General features: G+C 45.5%; 1 protein-coding gene across 1 annotated transcript in view; it reads left to right on the top strand.

Annotated features, from left to right (window-relative positions):
- ZFYVE1 (zinc finger FYVE-type containing 1) overlaps positions 1 to 12,774 on the top strand; it is a 41,501-nt gene extending 28,727 nt beyond the window's left edge. The window contains exons 5-12 of the mRNA XM_077818760.1: positions 3,085 to 3,191; positions 4,522 to 4,630; positions 5,248 to 5,345; positions 5,443 to 5,560; positions 6,394 to 6,564; positions 7,596 to 7,776; positions 8,479 to 8,592; positions 10,669 to 12,774. Coding sequence (XP_077674886.1) covers positions 3,085 to 3,191; positions 4,522 to 4,630; positions 5,248 to 5,345; positions 5,443 to 5,560; positions 6,394 to 6,564; positions 7,596 to 7,776; positions 8,479 to 8,592; positions 10,669 to 10,901 — 1,131 coding nt within the window. The 3' untranslated portion in view covers positions 10,902 to 12,774. The remainder of the gene's footprint in view (positions 1 to 3,084; positions 3,192 to 4,521; positions 4,631 to 5,247; positions 5,346 to 5,442; positions 5,561 to 6,393; positions 6,565 to 7,595; positions 7,777 to 8,478; positions 8,593 to 10,668) is intronic.
- The last annotated feature ends 2,599 nt before the right edge of the window (positions 12,775 to 15,373 follow it).

The following is a 15,373-nucleotide window of genomic DNA, read 5'->3' as shown; positions in this document are numbered from 1 at the left end:
AGCCATTGCCTGTTGTCCAGTCCGAGCTTCTAGCATACAGAGTACAATGGATGATACCAAGATGGGAGGGGTTGCAAGTGCTTTGGAGGATAGGATTATAATTCAAAATGATCTGGACAAACTGGAGAAATGGTCTGAAGTAAACAGGATGAAATTCAATAAGGACAAATGCAAAGTATTCCACTTAGGAAGGAACAATCCATTGCACACATACAAAATGGGAAATGACTGCCTAGGAAGGAGTATTGCGGAAAGGGATCTGGGGGTCATAGTGGACCACAAGCTAAATATGAGTCAACAGTGTAACACTGATGCAAAAAATGTGAACATCATTCTGAGATGTATTAGCAGGAGTGTGGTAAGCAAGACACGAGAAATAATTCTTCTGCTCTACTCTGCGCTGATTAGGCCTCAACTGGATTATTGTGTCTCGTTCTGGGCGCCACATTTCAGGAAAGATGTGGACAAATTGGAGAAAGTCCAAAGAAGAGCAACAAAAATGATTAAAGGTCTAGAAAACATGACCTATGAAGCAAGATTGAAAAAATTGGGTTTGTTTAGTCTGGAGAAGAGAAGACTGAGAGGGGACATGATAACAGTTTTCAAGTACATAAAAAGTTGTTACAAGGAGGAGGGAGAAGAATTGTTCTTCTTAACCTCCAAGAATAGGACAAGAAGCAATGGGCTTAAATTGCAGCAAGGGAAGTTTAGGTTGGACATTAGGAAAAACTTCGTAACTGTCAGGATGGTTAAGCACTGGAATAAATTGCCTAGGGAGGTTGTGGAATCTCCATCATTGGAGATTTTTAAGAATATGTTAGATAAACATCTGTCAGGGATGATCTAGATAATACCGAGTCCTGCCCTGAGTGCAAGGGACTGGACTAGATGACCTCTCAAGGTCCCTTCCAGTCCTATAAGTCTATGATTCTAGCAGGCAGAGGTTTAGGGACACCCAGAGCATGAGGTTGCATACCTGACCATCCTGGCTAATAGCCATTGATGGACCTATCCTCCATGATCTTATACAAAAAAATTTTTTAAGCCCAGTTATACTTTTGGCCTTCATAACATCCCTTGAAAGACTTGTTTTACCAAAGCAAATGGACAGATTAACAGTATGGTACTTGTCTTTTCCAAAATGCCTCACAAAGTAAAATATTTGAGGAGTTTTAATTATATTATTATTTTACTTTGTGCATAGTCACCCAAGGGACCATCAGGAATTGATTGCCTGGTAGAGACTGATATATACATAAAAGTCAAACAATATTATATTAAAGAATGTGGTAACTCTTTAAAGTAGTAGCATGATATTTAGTTCATTTGTTCAGCTCTTCAGTATTATCATGACGGGCTCCAGGAAAACCTTATATAGATAGAGTTGCCTATTAGACATGATGTTTAGTTCAGGCTTCATGGCAAACAAAGCCTGTAAAAATGAAACTTTTAAAATAACATTATTCTGCCTCTTTAAAGCATTAAATGTAGCTTTTTAAATACTTTATAATACAGGTATAAGAACTAGGGTTGGACCCTGAAGGTCATTGTTAGCAGCGGTAGGCACGTTATAAATGCCCAAGACAGACACAGTTCAACCATTTTGGTACAATGGAGAGATCTATGTTGTTACCAGGGTAACTGGTCTCCAGGCAGTCACCTAGACATAGATTTGCAGCAGATGTTTTCCTCAGTGTCCCTACAAGAGAAAGTATTTTCTTGCCTTTCTTCTCTAGATAAAGAAAGATCTGACCCTTGGGATCAGTGAAGATCAGGAACATAGCTCCACCGGGGCAGTGCATAGTTCTGAGTATCTAATGGGGAAGGGGTGTGGGCAGAGTCTGTTATTTTGCTTTGTTGGTTTTTTAGTAAAAGAAGAAAAGTGATTTCTTTTGAAGAGAAGAATATCAACCTCTTCACCATTCCTGCAGCACGTGTGCTGTGGTGGTTTGTTTTTCTCACGTATTTAAGGGCTAATGCCACATTTGGTTTATGGTGCTGCCAGTTCACATCCAGCCCACATCAGTAATCAAAAGGCTGACATTTGAGAGCCACTTAGTGGTTTGTGTGGAATGTGTTTGGTCACAGTCCAGGGGCTGGTCTACACTGGCAATGCTAAAACGCTAAAAAATGCTAGAGCACTTTAACATGGCTTGTGTGGTTGCAGCGCAGTGCTGGGAGAGAGCTTTCCCAGTGCTCTAAAAAAACCACCTCCATGAGGGACATAGCTACCAGCGCTGTCTACACTGATGCTTTACAGCGCTGAAACTTGCTGCTCTCAGGGGGGTGTTTTTTCACACCCTGAGCGAGAAAGTTGCAGTGCTGTAAATTGCCAGTGTAGACAAGCCCCAGGTCCCAGTGGAGACGTCTCCATCACAGAAGCTACCATCACAACTGGCCCTAATTATCATGCTTGTTTGCAGTCTGAGCTCAAAAGCCAAGGACTGAATGGACCATGGAGAGCGAGCTCCCTTTTCATCTCATATGTGCTCGCTGCAGAATAGGATTGAGGCACTTTGACAAAGCCCCAGGAGGGAAACTTTCACTATTTCACCATCACTAAAAGGTTCCCAATGTCCTTAATTAATGCTAGTTAATCTAAGTCACCTAGCTCAAACCTTGCATGGTGTGTTGAGTATGTAGGACCAAATGTTGTTTCCTTTGGTGTGGAATCCAAAACCCTTTTTATCCAGCTATTTATTCTGTGCAGCCTTCTTCCTCCAACCCCTTCTGCCCTATCATAGAAGTTAGAGATGGAAAAAACCCTTGAGATCATCCATTCCATCTCCCTGACAAGTGCAAGATTGTTGATCTTGTTTGGTCTGTATTAGAGGGAAGGCAGGGGGGATTATAGTTTTCCTTTGTAGCTCATACCCATATGGTTTCCTGGTCAGTGAACCATGATTTGTTAGCTACACAGCCCAGTTGGCCCTCTCCCAGAGAGGAACCCATGGAGTGTCCATGAGAAGCCTCCCAGGATGTCCATGAAGATGTGTACCTTTCCAGAAGGCTGTCACTGGCCTGGTGAATCAATGTCCTTGTTGCTCTGAATTCCTCAGCAATTTCTCTCACTTGGTCTGACAGGCATTGAGCGATCGGTTCAGCGGTGAGATCCCCGATGACCAGATGGCTCACAGCTCCTTCTTTCCGGATGAGTATTTCACCTGTTCTACTATATGCCTCAGCTGTGGGTAAGTAGGCAAGAAATACACCCTCATCCCTCTGGGAGACCGTACTGTCAAGATCTGCAGCATCAGAATGCACTGTCATTGTGAGGTCACAAGTACTCTGGAGAAGCATCATCAGCATAGGTGGTGACATCAGTGTGATAACTCCTTAGTCTGAATACAGAAGTTGTATGTTTCCCCTGACACCAGAACCCATTTGAACTCCCTGAAAAGCAGTTCAAGGTGTGTGCTGTGGGGGGTGCTGTCTCTGTGTCCCAGCTAGGTAATAGGGTCTCCTTTCCATTTATCAGCAATACCCTACTTGAATTGCAGGACAAGGGTCAAAAAACTGTGGCTGAATTGCGGACAAGCCATGGAAAATTGAGGAAAAGTAATAATGGACCATATTATTTGCAGTAATAAAGCCCATTATTACTTTTTCAGTGATTTTCCATTGTCGGCCCTTGGGGCTGAGAGTGGCCACCCGGGGCTCCCGTATCAAAATTGCCGTCGAAACCTAATATTGTGGAATCCGCAATATCGCAAGTTAAGTATCAGTGTAATCTCTTTTTGCCCACATCGCTTCCGTAGTGTTCATAAACATGTCGTCTCAGAACTGGCAAGTCCCTCAAAGGGCAGACTGTGAAATGAGTGGTCTACAAGAATCCCTTGAAGTCAGAAATAATTGCCCTGTGAGACTTTCTGTCATATTCATGACATAAACATCACCAAAACATACATCCACCCAGTCTTGGACTGTGACCTATGGCCTGTGACTAGAAGCCACACCCACTGGGGCTGATGAGATTTTGCATACTAACCAGTCAGATGCCTCAGAACTTGAGTGCAAGTCCTGTCTAAGGAAAGCCCAAGTGGTGTGGGAAGTGGTGCTGGTAATTCAGTAGGTTGCAGTCATCCCTCTGAGTCTGTACTGAGCTGTATCAACATGGTGCTATGGAAGATTGTGCTGCTGGAAGTTCTGTCTATCAAATAAGATGTAAAACTAGGTTCCCTGTCTTTTGTGGTCATTAAAGATTCTCTAGCTCTTCTTTGTGAGAGGTGGGATGTTAGTTCTCATGTCTTGGCCAAATTCCGAACTTGGTTAGTTCCATCTAGATTCCCTCTGCAGCTTCTGTTGGATACAGTGTTCACTTCCTGTACTAAATTGCTGTATAACGTTGCTGTGAAACCACTGCTTACTCCACTCCATGGTGGCTGCATTTCAATGGCTATACAAACATAAGATATTGAATAAAACCTAGTTTTAGTTCTGGCAACTTAGCTGACCTTATATCGAGATCTGTCCTGTATCAGTGACTCTCTAGCCTGCTCACTGTTTGCTTCTGAACTCCAGGTGTGGCTGTAAGAACAGCATGAACCATGCGAAAGAAGGAGTTCCTCATGAAGCCAAGAGCCGATGCAGATACTCCCACCAGTACGATAACAGAGTCTATACCTGCAAGGTAAGCAGAACCCTAGGGACGGGGTCCAGTACCTGGAGAGGGAGAAGTGTTACTCACATGTGCCTGTGGTCTTGCTCCTCTTTTCTGTTGAAGACTCGTGGCAACAAGATTCCTGTCGATCTTTAACAGTTCTTTGGTAATTGTTCTGTTTGCCGGCAGCCCAGTTGCACTGCTTGCGTGTTTTGCTGGCTGAATCACCGAGGGCTGCACTGCTGCCATTTCCCAGGACAGGTTAAGCATTAGATGTTGCTCTTCAGTCTCAGTACAGTGAATGGATAAGCCTCTGAATTGCTCTCCTTATTTCCTTCCCTCCACCCCTAATGTTGATTTTTTTGTGGGGAGTGTATGTAACTCAAAGGTCACGTGGAGGAGCCTGGAGGTTACTTCACCCACAGCCATATTTTTATTGTTGATTAGACAAATGGCATCATTTGGGTCATAATGCACAAAAATTCCGTTATCAATGATGGGGTCCATCATGTGGCCCCTTTAGCAAACCATCTCCACAAACACACACCAGATAAGGCCCTTAAACCCACTCGTGACCAAACAGTCACATGGGACTCAGTGTCTGGGGTACCAAAACATGTGATTCTAATCAAACACTCCTGTTCCAGGCCTGTTACGAGCGTGGGAAGGAGGTCAATGTGGTGCCAAAAACATCTGCTTCCACTGATTCCCCTTGGATGGGCCTTGCCAAGTACGCCTGGTCAGGGTGAGTACTTTCTGCTCTCCCTTTCCTTTCCTTTGCCAGCTCCTTTGGGCCTCCAGCCCCTTGCTAGGTAACCAGTTCTCCTTGTTCCTCACTGCAGGTATGTGATTGAGTGCCCCAACTGTGGAGTGGTGTACCGCAGCCGGCAGTACTGGTTTGGGAACCAAGATCCTGTGGACACAGTGGTGAGGACAGAAATTGAGCACGTCTGGCCAGGAGTAAGTCTTGTTGGGGTGCTTTGGAGATGTGGGTGGTTTCTTTCTTTCTTTCTTTCTTTCTTTCTTTCTTTCTTTCTTTCTTTCTTTCTTTCTTTCTTTCTTTCTTTTTTTTTTTGCATAATGGCAGAAAAAATGGACTGACTCTCGCTATGGCAGCTGCCCCTGCTGCTTGAAGTATGGAGCCTCTTCGAGGATGGGCATCCTCAGAGCAAGAGGCAACCAAGTTTTGCCCAAATGGACATTAAAAATTGGATTGGACAGATCACGATATTGCAGTGGTCCCCAAGAGATGAGTCAGAAAACCTAACAGGTCTTTCCCATCTCTGATTAATAAGTAAATGATTTCTACATTTTTATAGTGGGCTTTCATCCCAAAATGCTCCTTACACACATCCCCTCTGAAATACAGCCATCTGCCGCACAGCATGCTGAACAACCGTGGGAATAAGGGACATATGAGCAAACCTCTTACTCTTACGGAAAGTGCCATGGGATATTCAATATCCACATGAGACAGGAGTCGGGACAGGACCTTGTTTTTTAAGGTCCCACTGAAAGTCTTGCACACAGTAAATTGAACAGTGCTCAGCCTACCTTGGAAGGATAAAGAAGTTGGTTGACTTTATCAACATTTGGACTCCTAGTGTGAATGTTTAAACCATTAAAACATCCCCTCTCTCTAAAAAAGATGGGAGTGTGATTCTTCCAGGTGGTGTTCTCCATTTTAACAGCAGCAGTGGACGGGCATTTGCTCCAAGAAGCATCTGCTCAGGAGAAGTAAACGTTTCCTTCTCTGTTTTTCCATTTTCATGTAAATCCCCATTGTGTTATAGACAGATGGATTTCTGAAAGACAACAACAATGCAGCTCAGCGCCTGTTGGATGGGATGAATTTCATGGCACAGTCTGTGTCTGAGCTCAGCCTGGGACCCACAAAAGCTGTGACCTCTTGGCTGACGGACCAGATTGCCCCTGCCTACTGGAGACCCAACTCTCAAATCCTGGTATGTAGCAGCTGCCGTGCTTTCATGCTGTTGAGGGAAACTGCTCCCTTTGCTGAGCTGAACATAACCCTTCCTCCACACCTTCTCCAAAAAATAAAATGACAAAGTAACCAGTTAAAAAAAATCTGATAGATTTCAGGTGCCTCGTCTACTGTGGATTGCAAACTGCAGTTCACCCACCTCCGGCAGCTCTTCAGAGCCAACGGCAGGGACCTTGCTATTCACGTTCTTGGCTTGGCCTGAGAAAGATCATGTCAGATGCCTTCTTCCCTGGATGTGCAATTTGTCCCCTTATTATTCCACTGACCCTTTCTGCTTCTTCCAGTTTGACCCATTCCCACCATCAACGCTGCTGATAAAAATACTGGCTCCCACATACTTGCTCTTGAGTATAAAGAATCAAAGTTGAAGTCCTGGCCTCCCATTTTTGCGTTTCCACTTTTGCAAGTGCAACCAATTTGTACAAAATATGAAGCTGGATATGAATACTTGGCCCTTACAATTCAATTAGAGAGAGACTTCCAACTCCTTTGAGAAAGCATATAAAAGGAATTGGGCAGATGACTAAACTGGAAATGACCATCTTATCTTTGTTTTCCAAAACCTTCAAGTGTTCACAGGTCAACTGCCCAGTGCTGTAGGCACCCAAGAAAGCATAGGTGTAACAATTCATGGCTGTAACCACAGGGTTCACGGTAATGCTGCTGGCCTAGCCACAGCATGCTTGTCTTCCCACGGGTCCCTTCTTTGGGTATGAAGTCATTGAGCCAGAAGGACAATGCTGGCACCACCCTAAGTGGAGTCTATGCCCAAGACACTTCAGAGAAAGACATCAAAAAGTCTCTGCAGTGCAAGTACAGATCAGTTAACTGTGAGACTTACAATACTTTCCCCACTCATGCAGGATCCAGTCACTTTCATAGGTGCCACGGTCCCTGCCATCTCGTGATCCAGCTCTCGGACGCTTTTCTAATTGGAGATAATTAGGAAAATCAAACTGATAGTTTTTCTTTCTGGTTTGTCTTGTTCAGAATTGCAACAAGTGTGGCACGTCCTTTAAAGATAATGATACGAAACATCACTGCCGGGCCTGCGGGGAGGGCTTCTGCGATAGCTGCTCTTCCAAGACCCGCCCCGTCCCTGAGCGGGGCTGGGGACCGGCGCCAGTGAGAGTGTGTGACAACTGCCATGACAGCAGGGGCATCCGGTTAGGTAATGCTGACCTGACTGTGCTCGTTCTGGGAATGGAGGGAAGTTCTCCACCTTCCTGTCAGCATTAACCATATGTTGTGTCTGAAATCTTACCACTGATTTTCTATCAAAAGCCCCATTCTAGGGCAGATAGGGAAGTTGGCTGATCCAACCTGCCAACTGATGCCCTTGTAATGGGTGTAGATGGTGCCATTCTTTTGGGTACACACCACCTCAGAGCAGGATTTGAAATCATGTTTGTGAATGCTTCTGGTGGGGAAAGCAGATGAACTCTGAGAGACCCTTTTTACTGCAAATACCATTCACAAGAAATTACTGAAAAATCTGATCTCTTGGAGGAATTATTTCTAAATTGGACTTTATCCCAATATCCCAGAAGGCAACATCTCCTGCTGGTGGGGAGATAGCATCCCTCTGCACTGGTCTTGAGTAGACTGTGTCTTGTCCACGTGGGTGGAGGAAAAGCGTAACAGTGAAGGTCATGCAAATTTCCCCAGGGAAGGCACGGAGGGTGTGAAATAAAGGCTGACTGGTGTTTGGCTACACTGGGATGCCAGAGAGCCCCAGGCCTATGCTACGGGTGCTGCACCTAACCAACCAAGTTACCTTGGTTTAACATTAGTTTCTCTGATAATACAAATTAACTGAGACTTGGCAGGAACTGTGGCTTGCGTTTTGAACCGTAACTCTTCTGTCATGCAGATGTGCCCGAGTCACAGACAGAGGAGGAAGGTGGGACACTGATCGCCAGGAAGGTCGGTGAGGCAGTGCAGAACACTCTTGGAGCTGTGGTAACTGCCATAGACATCCCACTAGGTGGGTGCTCTTTGCTTCCAATTGTTTTTCTATCTAAGAACATGTTGGTTGCGTATGTCAGAGCTGTTTGTTAAACTTCAGTGCTTGAAATGAGCTGGCATGGCACACTGACACGTCTTGTCTCAGGGGGCCAGTGTAGCTCGAGGGTCCCCCTTCTGACTTCTGCTCCTGCTGGGCCATGGGCCCTGCCAAGCTCTCTCCCTATGTTTCCTCTACTTTCTCAGCATTTTTTTTTCCAGTTTACGCCTCCTCACTTCTATTCTCTCCACAGTGCAGCATCACAGATCCTTGAGTTCTGAGTGTCACTTCTTCCTGATACGCCAGTAGGGTTATTGCAGTGATCTGCCAGACTGAGTTTCCTAGGCTGTACTTAAAAAATCGTGGCCAAACTATGAGACATTTTATCAGGTATTTTAGCAGTTCTGAGTGCCAGCAGCTGCATTTGACATAATTGGGATCTACGGGTGCTCGGCACTTCTGCAAATCAGGACCAAGACATTTAAACATCCAGTAACTGGGAGGATGGTTCCTAATGCTGAACTTAGTACAATGACAGTGTGCTGGTTGTTAGTGCACTGGGTACCAGCCCAGGTGCCGCAGCAGGTACCTGGGTTTAAATGTTGTTCCACAGCTGAACTGCTGTTTGTTCTGCTGACCAAACCCCCACAGGAGGTAGACAGCAGTAGAGGGTTATGAATTGCATTAACCACTCATCAGACCTTCTCTCCATCGCTCTGTCTGGAATTTAATAAAGCTGGCAGATCTTTTATTATCTAATAAAATGGAAGCAGGAATGAAGCTGCCAGATGTTGGTGTTACCACCATTGTACATGTACCTGAAAGAAGAAAAGGAGGACTTGTGGCACCTCGGAGACTAACCAATTTATTTGAGCATAAGCATTGAGCTACAGCTCAATGAAGTGAGCTGTAGCTCACAAAAGCTTATGCTCAAATAAATTGGTTAGTCTCTGAGGTGCCACAAGTCCTCCTTTTCTTTTTGCGGATACAGACTAACACGGCTCCTACTCTGATACCTGAAAGAGTGATGGTTAGATTGTTTTGACCACCCAGCTGAACCACAATGGACAGAAGATAAGGCAGAGAAAGCCAAAGTTCTCTGAACGAGTCATGGCCGGAGGAGGTGTCCACCTCCACTTACCCTGGATGGCCTTCTGCAAAAAATGGCAAAAAAAAATAGCAACGTGGGGCTGTGCTTTTTTCCCAGCCCAGAATCTCTGCCTTTCTTGGCATAATACTCTGATTGTGGGATCATTCCAGTCATTCAGAGAGATTTGATCACCCTGTTCTCTTGAGGAGCCAAGACTAGAGGTTAAGAATAATAGCTGCCCTACTTCCACATGTGAAGTACAAGAAGCCCATGACATTGTGGGCTGTATGGTCCCCCGAGATCTATTAGATCTACTTAACTTGATATGCCAGACTGAATAAGATTTAATGCAGGAATTTTCATGTTTAGGTCACTGGTCCAAATCTAGCCAAGGTCAGTAGTCACCAAGTGTAGTAAGCCACTGATACTATTTTGTGCCTGATGGATGGAGTTCTCAGTCTGGTTACTAGTAGACAAGCATCCACATCATGTGCTATAAATTGGTATCCTGGATGGCAGTCTTAGTACAAAGGCTAGGATTGAGAGAGACTTGGAGACTGATCTGCTATCTGGCCCCTGACTTGGTCAGGGTTGAATGTGGAGGGGAAGCTTCCAGTGCATGTTGTGCCTATTGGATTTCATTCTCTAGGGCTACCAAACCAGCTCTAACTAATTATTAATTATTATTATTATTATTTATTAAACAGTGGCGTAGTGGTGGTAGGGTCCCCATTAAAACAATGCCATTGAATTGTACAGGGGCACAATATGAAAGATTTGGAATAGCCTGAACTACTAGCAGATGCCTGCTAGAATGAAGTGTTCTGTGGGCAGATCTTAACAGTTTCCATAATGAGCTCCTTGAAAAGGCACAGACATGGCTGGTATCCTTGGGTCCTTCCCCTCCTCTGCCTTAGCAAAGAACAGGAGACATTCTAATTGCTGTGGTTCTTTCTCATCCTTTGTAGGGCTCGTGAAAGATGCTGCTAGACCTGCTTACTGGGTGCCGGATCATGAAATCCTGCACTGCCACAACTGCCAGAAGGAGTTCAACATCAAGCTCTCTAAACACCACTGTCGAGCCTGTGGCCAGGGATTCTGTGATGAATGTTCAAGCGAGCGCCGAGCGGTCCCTTCCCGTGGATGGGATCATCCAGTGCGAGTCTGTTTTAACTGCAATAAGAAACCTGGTGATCTTTAACCCCAGCTTCCTGTCTGGGTCCTTCACGATTCCTTAGGTTCTCAGGGTTAGAAAAAAATATTTGGTCTCCCTTTCACCTTTAGCAGCTAGAGTGCATGTTTCTGATCTCTGGCCTGCTCTCATGTTCTACCCGTCTTGGAATGCTGGGACATGAGCTCAAGTGAGTAAACTGGACCTTCAGGTTTTAATTGTAAACTGATTGGGGAAGAGGGGAGCTCATGTAAATGAGCAACCCAAAATCCAGTGTATTTTATTCCAGTTTAAACATCTATATCTATATAATTTAGTATGTTAAGGATACCGGTGGCTAGTGAAGTTTTGAATATTTCTAGTTCAAATAAGAGATGCAGCTGGACCCTGCTGTATTGGGTTGAATTCATAGCCACTGCAGTGCCTTCTAATTCTTCTCTTGAAGCATTTTGCTCATCACATGGTCCTATTGTAAAGGTTTAGACCCTTTGCTGCCAAGAGGGTCCAAGGCTCCCCAAACATAGATGCATGAATTGCATCTGATAACGGGAGGGTCCCTGCCTCTGGAGGCTCCACCTGCTGGCACTAAAGGGTTTGCAAAATCTATTTGAATTGTGGTCACAAATGCTAGTCTGGCAGGTCATGGGACTGCAGTGCAGGCGAGTGGAGGTGAACCTAGCACCATGGCAGACACCAAGCTAGAGTTGTTGAAAGGAAAACAAATGATATGGAAAATGCTAGGGCATCTGTGGTAGAAGCCATTTCCATGTCAGCACAAGATCACAAGGTAGCAGGGCCTCGCTCTTCTTGACCACATTCCCATGCGCTTGGATTTCTTTCAGGAGGACTTTAACTGCTTTATGAGGTTTGTCAGAAACTAAGAGGCTTGTGACCAGAACGAGGCAAGTGCCAGTTTTCTGGAAGATTGCATGACCTGCAGTCTAGTGTTTGCTAGGCTTACTAAAGTTTTAAAGGGTCTCCAAATCCATGGTGCCACCAATGGTCTTTCAGATGGCTGCATAGAAACGGCACAGATTTGACTGTGATCTTTCTTATAAAAACAACAACCAACCAACCAAACCTACAGATCCAGCTGGAAAACAGGAATCTCTTCTCAGCTCCTAGCAAGTGGCACTCACTGGACTTTACCCTTCCATAAAGGTCTGCATTGAACCACTGAATTTATCAGCAATGAGCAAACCACTGCGCTCAACTGATATGCTCCCTTTCTGTGGATTTTGGCTCTCATGACAAGAAATAAAGAGACCATCATGAACTGAACTTTTGGCTTATGTAGACAAGGGATGCTCCCATGGAGGGGACTTGTCTCCAATTGTAGTGGCTGGAGTTTGACATGATACTCTGAAACTGATTTAGTCCTACCTGCTGTGTAGCTCAATGATTGACACCCTCTGTTAGGACTATATTATTAAATTAGCTGCTATAAAAGACTAGACCTTCTGAACAAGTGTGCTGGCTTTGGCCTTTTAACTAATAGTTCTTGCTCTCACCCCCAAAGGAACCTGTTTGCAAAGTGACTGCCCCAGGCATCTATTCCCAGACAAGCTGAAATGGAATGTGTGGGAGGAAACCTTCCCTGCTGGTTAAACTTCCAGAGACGAACTTGTATTTTGTAATCAAAGGCTGTCATAAGCTGATAGTCACCTGGAAGGGAGTGGGGGATAGGAGTGGGTAACAGTCCTGTCTTAGAAAAGACTTTTTACAGCATAGCTCTGCACTTTGAGTTGTTTATTTTTGAATCGGTGATGGACAATACAATTAATATTTGTTGTTGGTTTGAAGGCCGTGCCCTATGTGGCTTCCATGCATGTAGCTTCACTTCCATGTTAATGCACAAAGAGAAACCATCCATGACATTCCTTGTATAAAATCTTCACTTCAGAATCTCCGTGTCATTGACTTGTCAGAATGTTGTCCTGCCACAGGCAGATGCCTCAGTCCATTTAAGACAAAGTGATGTCTATGCACACACATTGTGGTGGTATCCAAGTGCTTCTTAGGACATGGAGTCCAATCCCAACTGACAGTTCTAGTGCTCTGGGGTGTTGGGACCATGCTGAGATCTTGTCAGCAAAGCAAGAGCCCTTTTGTTGTGCTTACCTGAAATGGGGTTGATGTCGGGGGAAATGTTGTAGCTGAGCATCAGTAAAATAAAGAAGAGGGCAATAGGTAACCCTAAATAAGGTAGCAACAGGAAAGGTAAGAGACTCGGCTAAGGCCATGTCTACACAGGAAAGTTGCTCTGGTTTAACTAACATCTCTTTTCAAACCAGTTTAAATTCCCGTGAGGACTCTTATTTCAGTTAACTGGCTTATTTCAGTTTAATTTAAAGCTGTTCCTAATCCATTTAAACTAATGTGAAATAAACCAGTTTTATACCAGAATAAGAGTGTCTACATGGGGGTTTGCATCAGTTTAACTAGATTGGGTTAAATTCACACCTTAGGTTATACTGGTGCAACTTTCCCAGATAGACAAGGGGCTTGGCTGCACTTGCGAGTTACAGCGCAATAAAGGAACCCCGGGCGCACTAGCTCACTACCCGTCCACACTGGCAAGGCACGTGGAGCGGTCTGACTCCGCGGCTACAGTGCTGCGGGTACTCCACCTCGGCGAGTGGAATAACGTTTGCTGCGCCCCCGCTGGAGCGTCGCAGCGCTAGTGTGAACGAGGTGTAGCTTTACTGCGCCCTGATCAGCCTCCGGAAATGTCCCATAATCCTCCTGAGTCAAGTGGCCACTCTTGTCATTGTTTTTGAATCGCTGCAGGAATGCGAATATGCCCTTTGAAAGCTCCGTTTCTGACAGCCGGCTGCTTATCAGCTCCGAGACAAAGCAACCATTACTGTGGAATGCTGTGGGGGGGGGGTCTGCTCCTGTCAGAACTTAGAAGACAGCATGCTGACATGCTCTCAGGCCCCCCAAAACCCACTCTCTCTCCCTCCACATACACACAACACACTCCCTGTCACACTCCACCCCACCCCCCCTTTGAAAAGTACATTGCAGCCACTTGCATGCTGGGATAGCTGCCCACAATGCACTGCTCCCGATGCCGCTGCAAGTGCCACAAATGTGGCCATGCCAGTATGCTTGAAGCTGTCAGTGTGGATAGATTGTAGCACTTTCCCTACTGCCCTCTACGAAAGCTGGTTTAACTCAAAGCGCTCTACATCTGCAAGTGTAGCCATGCCCAAGGCCTAAGTTTTAATGTACTGTGCTTTGTTCTATGCTATATAGGAACTCCACACTTAACGTTGTAGTTATGTTGCTGAAAAATGCAACTTTAAGTGAAACGATGTTAAACGAATCCAATTTCCCCATAAGACTTAATGTAAATGAGGGGGTTAGGGTTCCAGGGAAATTTTTTCACCAGACAAAAGACTATATTTTATATTTATATATATATACACACACACACAGTATAAGTTTTAAACAAACAGTTTAATACTGGTACACAGCGATGATGATTGTGGAGCTTGGTTGAGGTGGAGAAGTCAGAGGGTGGGATATTTCCCAGGGAATGCCTTACTGCTAAATGATGAACTAGCAATTGGCTGAGCCCTCAAGGGTTAACTCTCACACTCTACAAGGCAGCAGGAAAGGAGGGAGGGCAGACAGAGACACACACCCTGTGTGTGTTTGAGAGATAGAGATGTGCATTTCCCCTTTAAGTATGAAGAGTGGGGTCAGAAGTACACTGCCTTGTTAATTAGATCAGCAAACTGAGACCATCCCGCCCCTGCTCTATGGAAGATGGGGTAAGCAGGGTGCAGGAACAGGGGGGAGGGGGTCACCCTGACATTGGCCAAACTCTTCTTCCCCTCCCCCCCACAGCAAGCGGGAGTCTCAGGGAGCAGCTCCAAGGCAGAGGGCAGGAGCAGCACATGGCAGTGGGGAGAGGGACAGCTGAACTGCTGGCAACTGATAGCTTGCTGGGCAGCTGCTGCACATGGAACTTTGGGGAGCAGGGAGCTGACAGGGGGTCTGCTGGTCCACCCTGGTTCCAAGCCCCCACCAGCTAGCTGCAACGGGCTGCTCTCCCCGCAAGCAGTGGACAAAGCAGGCGGCTGCCAAACGACTTTAGAAGGGAGCATTGCACAGCTTTAAATGAGCATGTTCCCTAATTGATCAGCAATGTAACCATGTTAACCTGGGTGACTTTAAGTGAGTTCCTGTACTGCTCTAAGCTGTCTACTGTGGGCCCTCCCCTCTCCCTGTTCTGACAGCATCACGTATCAGGAGTGTGGGGAGAACAGAGCCTAGTCAGACTTTTTCTTTAGACCCTTCCCTGTTCCAAAAGGAGAGTCAAATTCAAGATCCTGCTCTCATGTTGGAATACAGTCCCCATGAGAAAGCCAGGGGTTCCTCGTGGGCTCAGCACTAGCTGCTGGTTGAGAGCCTTGTTCATCTCCTAGTGAAATCAATGGAAGGATTCATGTTGACTTAAATGGGCGTTGGATCAGGCACTTAAAGGAGAT

This window comes from Eretmochelys imbricata, chromosome 6, assembly GCF_965152235.1.
Source record: "Eretmochelys imbricata isolate rEreImb1 chromosome 6, rEreImb1.hap1, whole genome shotgun sequence".
NCBI classification, from domain to species: Eukaryota; Metazoa; Chordata; order Testudines; family Cheloniidae; genus Eretmochelys; species Eretmochelys imbricata.
This window is presented reverse-complemented; position numbering and strand designations above follow the sequence as displayed.